Source organism: Montipora foliosa, chromosome 1, assembly GCF_036669935.1.
Source record: "Montipora foliosa isolate CH-2021 chromosome 1, ASM3666993v2, whole genome shotgun sequence".
In the NCBI taxonomy this organism is placed as follows: Eukaryota; Metazoa; Cnidaria; class Anthozoa; order Scleractinia; family Acroporidae; genus Montipora; species Montipora foliosa.
Window position 1 is genome coordinate 35,499,177 of NC_090869.1, and position 10,000 is coordinate 35,509,176.

Genomic DNA, 10,000 nt, shown 5'->3' on the forward strand with positions numbered 1-10,000 from the left:
TTGTTTAGCAATTAAAAATGGCATCTTTCTCTTCCAGGTGCACCTCCTCCACTGCCCACGCCCAATAACATTTACAAAGATGCAACGGGTAAGAAGTTCTGTATCAACTCGAAAATAAGCCCCCATTCAGGGGTGATTGACCAAAAGTCATTAACCCCCTCCCACCAAAAAAATTCTGCGCTAACAGTTGCAAATTAGCAGCGCAACAAATATTATCGAAAAAGAGACAGCATTTTCAAGTTTGCAAAACGTGTTTCGACATCCTTTGTCTTCTTCAGTTACAGCAAGTTATACAGTTTGAATTTGAATTTGAACAAACCACCGTTAATTCAAATTGTTAAACGTACTCTCAAACGGAATTCTTTGACGTGTTTTTGTAACGCAAATATGAAACCTTACGTACTTTGTAGCGATGGTTTGTTCAAATTCAAATTCAGACTGTAGGTATTAACTTACTGCAACTGAAGATAATATGTCGAAACATGTTTTGCAATGTTGAAAATGTTGTGTCCTTTTGGAGAATCCTGATACTGAGCAAGTATTATCTTATTGTTGACCCCAAATGGGTTGAATAGCATTTCTTTTCAATTTTTCTAAGGAGCAATCACAGCTGCAGTGTTGTCCTGTATAGCAGTTCTCGCAGGTGTTTTCCTTACTATTTGGTACATCAGAAAGAAAAGAAGACAAGTTGAAAGAGAAAATAACGATGGAAATGGTGAGCCACATACAGCGGTTTTCAATTGAGTGTCGAAAGTAATTAGCGAATTTCTTTAATTTATGATTACTTCACTCATTGATTGGTTCAAAGTTCTCGCGCCACTTTTTCAAGCAATCAGAAGTTGAACCAAAACCAATTGTGGCTCGCGCATGCACATATTCCCGCGTTTTGCGTCGGCTACGTGTAATTACTTCAATTTTTGATTGGTTTACTGGATTGTCTCCGTCCTTTTTGATTGGCCAAAGTAAATACTTTGGTTTTGGTTTTATGACACTCGATTGAAACTCAGTCTAATGGGAATGTTAATCCAATAAAACGGTTTACCTTTTAGTGCTACTATAATGGAAAAAATCAGTTCCTTTTATCTTCACATTTTGAAATTGCTTAACCCCTGACTGGCAAAATTGTGGGCTTTGATTTTCATCCGAAAGATGTTTACTTTGAGTGTAACTTTTGGATTTCACCTTCCGCCGTTATTCACATCAGGAGGAGCCCATGAGTAGGAGCCTCCATGTGCACTACATCCTTGACTCAACCTTTGCCCGTTTCTTTCTATTTTTAGAACCAACCCTTCAGCAGGAGACTGACATTTACATTAAGTTACATCAATTCGCACAATTTGCGTATATTGTTTTTGCTATTTTTGTCTTCGTTAGACAATGAATTTATACTGATTGGCTATTTATCGGTCGTCGATTATCGGTTTTCTCATCGATTATCGGTTGGTCCAAGGGCCCAAGCGTTCAGAATTTAAAGACAAATTTTATAAAACAATTGTTCCATTCGTCCTTGTTGGATACGACACTCGTTATGGCCAACTCGGGGCACCATCTCATATCCATCTACATCTACATTTATACGTTAGCAGGAACCGTTTTATGTAGTTATCACGCTAACTTTAAATAACACAAAAAAGTACTTAAATAAATGAATAATAACAATAATAATCAATTTGATAAAATAATTAAAATGAAAAATAAACATATTCCTCAATAAAATATTCATCATCTAATCAGTGTTAATCCCATAGTTAGACAATTTCTGATGGAAGGCTGTTCCATTCTTTAACTGTTCTTGGAAAAAGGAATATTTAAAGACATCATTACTTGCGTGCTCAATACAATAGTACGAGTTTGATTAGGTAATGTCAAATACTGAGAATTCAGTACACGAATAATTTCATTTGTAATTTTGTACATTGTACATAAAGGAGCATGATGACGGCGAAAAGTTAGAGATTCCCATTCCTTGCCCCATTTGTTCAAACGATGGATAGCGCTATCGGCCGGAAAAATCACTATCCGCTGGATAACTCAATTGGTTTTGCTAGCGCTTATCGGCTGAATGGTGATTTATCCGCTGGATAGTTATTAGGATTCAAAAAATAATTTTTTCCAAACATTTACGCCGAATGCGTGAGGAAATTAAGAAATTCTTTATTTTATTATAAATAAAGAAACCTCGCCTGTGATCTGTTCTGTTGTAAAGCACTTAACAAGCGGATAGCGCACTCAAGAAATAGGGAAAACGCTCGACTATGTTTCGTGTTTCCCTTACACTTCTTGAGTGCTCTAACCGCTTCCTGCGTGCTTTGCAACAGAACAGATCACAGGTGAATATGACATGTTTGACATTTGCCTCTCCTTGGTGGAGAAAGTTGTCAAAGACGAACTGTCGCAGCCTATGGTTCAAAATGACAGCAGTTCATCGCTTAACTGCATAAAATAATTTTGCATGTGTATTTGCTTTTTAGATCCAAACCCCCTTGTTACACCCTATGCTGCTTCATCACCGGATTGGCTTGAGAGAATTATCGCTTCTCATAACTACGAGATAATGGAAAATGAAGTTGACGAGGATGTTCCAGTCACCTGTCAGCGGGTACCCTACATGAACATCGCTCCGAATGGGTCTCTGAAACTTCCTCCGTATCTGAGGAACATTTTCCTGGAGTTTGAAAGATATTACGAGAACACGCGTTATCAAAGGCTGAAACGGTATGTAATGACAAACCAACAAAGATATGATACAGCCGTAGGCAGCAGGGAGGTTTCTTAAGCACAGTCCACGTTTAGTAGGATTAGGTAAATGGGGATGGGCAGTGTCGCCTTCACAAATGTGATTGTCAACTCTCCCTACCACCATCCATCATTATTATTTACTTCAGTTCTATTATAATTATTGCAGTTTCCCAGTTTCTCCGATAAGTGCTTTGGAAAACCGAGTGCGAGTCAAACAGAAGCTAGCATGAAAGTGTGAACGAGAAAAGAGGGAGAGCTCTATCTTTCAGTCTTGTCATGGCACTGTACTTTTTCGTATTACATAGCATTACTTCACTCTTTAACGCTTTTGCATAAAAAGATGAAAAAAGTGTTAAAATGATAATTTTAAATTCATAAATGAAAAATACTATAAATAAATCAATCTTACAAACGAACGTAAAAAAAATAAAATAATTTAAATTTAACCGGAGTGTAAGTAGCTGGCGAGATATTTTATCGCGAAATTATTAAACAAGCACAAGTAAATCGATTGTTGCTCCGTTGAGTTTTGGCCGCGAGAGCGAGCGGCTGCAAAGCGGCGAAGCGGCGAGGGAAGGAATGTGTTTTACAATTAATACACGTCTAGGAGAAGGGCAAGTTAAATTATACGTCATTTACTCATTAGCTTAAAATTTCAGCGTATTAACTCAGCTTAAGGTGATTCCTTAGTAATAGAAGTTGTCGTAACATTTTTTTAAAACTTTTCTCGATTGTTCCCTATATTATGGTGACTCGAAATGTGCAATTAAAAAAGTAGGTCACCAAGCTCGTTTGAGAGACATAACTTGCTCAAGTTACTCATTTAATCATTGCGTCTTCATCTATCAAGGACAAGTTTATTCCATCGGTTCAGGCTACGTTTTGCACGAACAGGAAGCACAGCTTTGACGTAATTCTTGAAATAACAAAACAGGTGAATTGTGTTGCTCAAAAGGAATAATTTAATGTTTGTTTTATGGCACAGGCACAAGTCTTGAAAAGGTACTGACTACAAATGTTCTTCGGGTGCGTGATCTCGAGGAGACAATTTTGTGTCCACGAGTGATGGCTACGAATACTATCTTTCCTGTAACTTTTTTTTCTGACGTAATTTTTTTGTATCTTTTTTACAGCGCAAAGAAGATGAGTAAGAGAATAAAATTATGCCAAAAAAAAGATAGGTCACCAACCTCGTTTAGGAGAAAACAGAAAGCAAACCAAGCTCGACCCCTCGACAACACGTCTCCCCGATAGCGCGGTTTCACTTTTACAGTCGGACTTAAATGTTCTTTAGCATCATCAAGGCTATCACTCGACTTTTTGTTTTGTGAGAGTCCAAAACGTTTCTTGTTTTGCTCTTTACTGCTGTGCTCTGAAAACGGCCATTCTTCTTTCTAGCGAGCTTTCCCTCACGAAAGGTCGCCATTTTGAAATGTTTTTGGCCACGTTCGATATATCAATATTCACACATTGGTACGAGTCTTTATGGTTAAATTTAAACATTGTTTTGTTTAGAAATATCCGTTGAGACTTGTGAGACAAAGAGCCATGAAATTTGACCATAAAGTCTCTTAGCCATGCCTGAATACGAACGGGGCTTACACTGTGTTATGCGCAGAACAGGATGCGCAGTGCAATACTAGGGAATCACCTTAATATATATGCAAAACACGAGTTTAAAAGTCTGAAAGCCCGAAACTTCCGTGCTGCATATTAATTCATTCCAGACGTATTACTATTGATTCTTTGAAGTCAAAAGTCTCCTCGATCCACTCTCTCGATATTTTAAAGTTAGTAATGGCGGACCATTAATTAGACTTAAAATAGGAAATTCCAGTTAAAATAAGCAAGTGTCTTTTTGAAATGATGGCTTAAAACTTGGGTCACCTAGTGTTTAGTTAACATAGTTTTCAAATCCAAGGAGAAAATGATTTTTTTTCATAGTACCACTTTAAAGATCTTTTAATCCCCTTTTAACGACCTTCTTGAATAAACGACGGATTAACGTCGTTTTGCACATCTTAAGAGAGACTTACTCAACGGAGTTGATAATGTAAATAGGCCACGGTACAGAGATTCTAAAAGCTGACGTTTCGAGCGTTAGGCCTTCGTCAGAGCAAATCGAGGAATTGTGGGTTACGTGTAGTTTTTATAGTAGAGTAGGAAGTACGCTATTGGTGGTAATATGGCAACGTGAAAAATAGGAATATATCAGTTAAATGAAAAGCGTTCGTTAATACCGTGAGGATTAACGGTGCCGATTTGGAAGATGAATTTTTGTTCCAGATTCTTGCGGCTTTCCGTCGTACCTAGATGTAGGGAAAGACCGCAGATAGCCATGTGTTTTTTGGAGTGGTTAGGGAGATTAAAATGACGAGCGACTGGCTTAGATGCACCCTTTTCATTCTTCTCAACATCGAGAAGGTGTTCGCGGAATCGGTCGCCTAGTCGTGTACCTGTCTCGTCGATTTATAATTTATTGCATAACGTACAGGTTATGCAATAAATGACATCTGCGGAGGTATGTGTGAAACGATCGGTGATCTTAACAGAACTGATCGCTTAGGTTCAGATATCTTGCTAGTGTTAAGAATGAAAAGACAAGTTTTGCATCGTGAGCGCGCACATTTGAAAGTGCCGGGTTGCTCGTTAGTTTTGAGCGCGCTTCTACCTAAAACCTCTTTGTCGTGTTTGAATGAAATAAGTGGGGGTTGCGAAAAGATTCTACCAGTCTCGGGATCATTTTGGAGTAATACTTTTGACTGCGTGATTATGAGGAAGGAAAGTGAGGGTGAATGGAATTCTGTCATTCTCATCTTCTTATGACGTTTGTAGTGCTGACTGCCGATCAAATTGTTGGGCGCGATGATGGCCCGCTTTGACCACAGAGACAGGATAGCCACGTTTTTCGACGAACTGGCACATCTCCTCTAATTTGCTGGAAAAATCGGAGTCATCACTACATAGACGTCAAGTCTAAGAAATTGAGAATAAGGAATGGAGTTCTTGACATGTAATGGACGTGACGATGAATACAAAAAATAACTGTGAGAATCTGTAGGTTTGTAGTGCACACTGGTACATAGCACGTTGCCACTAATCGAGACTTTGATATCTAGGAAAGGCAATAAAGTTTCGAAATTTCCCAGGTATATTTAAGAGCCGAATGAAGAGAATTGATGGAGGTTATAAATTCATCCCGTTCTTCTTTGCTGGATGAAATAGCGCCGATGCAGTCGCCGATGTAGCGGCCCTAGAGAACTGACTTCCTCCTTAGTGGAGGCTTCATAATTCCACTTTGTAGCCTCGATTAAACAGATCTTTCGATCTCTGTTTCTTGATTACGACAAAAGGAGCAAGTAAAATCTTTTGTTGATCGTTGTGTGCCAAATGACGACTGTTTTGGAGTGCTTGTGAGGGCGGATAAAATCATGATTTATGTAGTAATGCAATTTTAGTGATGTCTTTGGTGATATCTTTTTTCTAGCGGAAGACGTTTCATCGGATGGACCTCGGACGCTAATGATGGTCTCTTATATGATACACTCCAACGTGGAATGCCGGTTCCATCTGTTTCTCCTAACAGCTTGAGCCGGGAACCAGCGCACCAAACAACAGTTAAAGATTCTCGTGAAGGACTTAAGCGACACTCTATTAGTTTGGGTGAGCTGAGAGGCGTCAGGGAGGCTGTTCAAGATAAATTTTGCAGCACGCAACCAGTGGAGATAGATACTGTTGGATGCACAACAAGTCACAATCGCCGGCGCTTTTCTGTTGATCTTGGTGAAGTCCGAGAGTTTATTGCAATGACAGAGATGAAATCGACTCCTACAGAAAACCCGGCCGTCGCTGATCACTGGCCAGCAGACATGCGGGAAACACATCAAAGTGAAAGCCTTGCTAACCAGCTACCAGCGGCTTATGTCTGAGTAGATTATTACAGTAATAGTTAACAGATGTAGCTTTACGGGCTGAAGATAAGAATCACTGTTATACCGAAAAACACAACAACCGAAAGGCATGTTGCTGTGTAGTCTGGAGAGGGTTGATTTAGACTTGTTGTCCACCCCTTAAAAGAAAGTTTCTCTTATTAAAAATATGCAACTTTCAGAGAAATTTGCTCAAACTCTCTGGCTCAAACCATTATTAATTTCAGGATTTTTAAAACTAGTGATCCCGTTTCGCGTCATCCACTTGAACGTTTAAATTTAGGAAAGTATTTTGACCGTTTGTCTGAAATGACAGGGCACGGTCGACGTTTCAAAGTCTCTCACCGGCGAGTGTATATGATGCATTACACGCTAAAGATAAGAATCGCGGTTATGCGGATAAACTTTAGGGATATAGTAAAGATGGCCGCAGAAGTTACAGCACTCTCTTCCCATAAATGTACATACACGTGGCCTGGGTTCAACTTCCAGACCGAGGTTTCAAATGCAACAAAAGGTGTTTTTCAAGCAACACTCGTAGTTTCATTTGAGACTTTGAGGGGCATGACTTTGTAGAGCTCGCAGACCAGCGGGGAACATTGTCCATTCAAGACCTAGATAAACAAACGACCTATTGTAGCTCCCCAGGAGTCTGTCTAGAAGCTCAATGGGTCGAGAATCAGACCGGTGTTACTGTTTTGATTCTGATTCAGGCTGGGGTGACTACCCATGCGCGAGCGCCGTGACTGGCATTGCCTTGACTAAAAAATACCCAAAGGCACTGCATTCCGGCAGCCGGCCTCTTTCGCTTCCGTTGGATAGAGTTACCCATACTCGCACTCTACGTTCAAGCAGTACCCTTAACTTAACCATCCCACGTACATCATGTAAATCACACACTTTCTAGGACAGCATTGCTTCTTTGTTCAATGCCCTCCCGCGTGCGCCATTAAATCATGTGAAAACTTCAGGTCTTTTTCAAAGCAGACGTTTGAACTCTTAAGGAAACGCTGCCTTCTTTCATAGTGCACGTGTTGGGTGGTTAGCTTGACCTTTTCCAATTTACTTTATCACATTATATGTAGGACTAAGTTAGTGTACATTATTTGTCTTAATATTAAGATAAGTCGATTTTAGTTGTAGCATATTTTTAACAGATGAAGAGCCAATATATTTTGGATATACTGATAATCCATTTCTATTACTGGATCGATGATCCTGGTTTTGCAGTTGTTCTTTCACCCATCGCCAAGGAACTGGGTTAAGTTTGTTGGTTTTCAACTGTTTCTCAAGGTTTTTCGCCGGGTACCTTGGATTTCCCCCCTCCTCAAAGCCATTCGATATGAGTGGACATCATTTTAAGTAATTTCTGTACTATGCCCCTGCGCTGTAGACAGTTCGCAGTTAAATCAACGTCAATATTGTCATTATTACAGGCAAGGTTATTTTTAAAGGTGCTCACTTCTCCGAAGTCCTCCATAATTTTAATTTTGATGCATTATCTTGTTGCCTCATTTGGTTATTCTACAAACCTATTTTGTTCCAGATAGCATATAACAGTAATTCAAGATGGGGGCGCACCCGAAATTTAATATTGAAATTGAAAATAATAGATTTTGAAATTCAATTTTTCCTGCTACAAACAATTTATGTATACAATTTTCGAACAAAGTTGTTTTTGAACGATATTTCCTGCGGTTGAAAGTCGTCTTTTGTCACAGTAGAGGTTGAACTTCCCTTCAACGTTTAATTTATCATTGATTTGTACATGAAGTTAGGCAAGTGATATCATTGAAACTAGGACAAAATTATCGGCAAGTATTGTAGTTTTACTAAAAAAAACTTTTAACGATTTAATTCTAAGCAAAAGTTATCGCAGTTCAGTAATGGAGCAACTGACAAATGCATGAACCGACTAGGACCCAGGACCGGCGACCACATGAGAACGTCTTATTGTTCCGATAAAGCCAGGAATAAATCGAAATGCCTTGGAAGGTATTCCTTTTACCTCGGAAAACAAAAACGTTGACATTAACCATTCCATTTGATTTCTAACCGAAACAACTAGTTTTTTTTTTTTTTTTTTTTTGCTTAAGACGAGAAGCATTCACGTTTGAGCAATAACGATACTCATCGTTTACAGCAATTCTTTTGATTTTCCAATTTGCCAGCCAATGGAACAAAAGAACCCTTTCGACAACCAATCAACATCTGGTTGGTGCAATAGATGATGTAACAATGAACAGCGCTGTACATGCATAGTATTTGTAGTTTTTTCCTCTTTTCCGGGTGGAATTAATGACTGACTTGTAAAAGTGCACCAAATAAAGAACATACACATGTATATCTTAATTGAATAAAAATTTACCAGAGGAGTAATTATATAATAAAAGAGACCTTTAGCACCGACGTTTTCGGGATATACCGGAAACTGCAAACCACGGCTTGCAGTTAGATGTTTTCTGTTAGAGGTTAGCTCGATTTTGAACTTTAGCAAGCCGTTCCTGTTAAGCTGACAACGGCGCCGCCATCTTGGATTTTTCATCGCTACAACTGCTTTCCAATCAAACAGCTCAAATTCTCCCAAAATTATATTTGATCGTCAAAATTGTTCCCAATAGATAACAAACAGATAAAACAACATGACTGATGCGGTCAAACGGGATGTCTGATTGATCTCTGGTTATACAACGCTTCCGTAAATCACTTACCGCAAGAATGGTATCTTGAAGTTAAAACTCGAACCGCACACTGCAAACGAGATTGGCAAGGACAAGATCAGGTGATTTCCCGAGGTTCGCGGTTCGCGGTATTGCCCGAAAAATTCGTTTAAATAATTAACGGACGTACCGCGAAAAGTGTAACAAAATCATTGAATATCTCCGTTCACCATATATGGTAGTAGATTCCTACAAATTCCTACAGGTTCCTACGGATTCCTGCAAGGATAATCACGTCGTTAGCAAGGCAGTTTTCCGAACAATAGCGGAAAGCGAAGAAAGTTTGTCTTTGGTTGACAAAATTAATGTTTGCGAAGTGCGGTTTAGAGGTGAATTGGAGAAATGATCGAACTAACTACTCAATTTAAGCAATTGCCTCTTTATAGACACCTGAAGAATTCAGGTGACTTTAACAGCCCGGGATTCAAACCCACGTCATCTGTGATGCCGGCGCAGTGCTCTTATCAACTGGGCTATGAAGCCACTCAGTTTAAAGTCGGTCAATTTTGTTGGCCTGAATATTTGTGAAGCGTCTGATACTTGTCCTTCTACTGTTGTCAATAGTTAGAACCAGGCTTAATTAATAGCAGCTTTGGCTAATAAACTGGAAAA

General features: G+C 39.2%; 1 protein-coding gene across 1 annotated transcript in view; it reads left to right on the forward strand.

Annotated features, from left to right (window-relative positions):
* Window positions 1–7,838, forward strand: part of LOC137977348 (uncharacterized) — a 37,935-nt gene extending 30,097 nt beyond the window's left edge. The window contains exons 8-11 of the mRNA XM_068824577.1: window positions 38–88; window positions 599–715; window positions 2,472–2,715; window positions 6,227–7,838. Of these exons, the coding sequence (XP_068680678.1) occupies window positions 38–88; window positions 599–715; window positions 2,472–2,715; window positions 6,227–6,668 (854 nt within the window). The 3' untranslated portion in view covers window positions 6,669–7,838. The remainder of the gene's footprint in view (window positions 1–37; window positions 89–598; window positions 716–2,471; window positions 2,716–6,226) is intronic.
* Window positions 7,839–10,000: the final 2,162 nt, after the last annotated feature.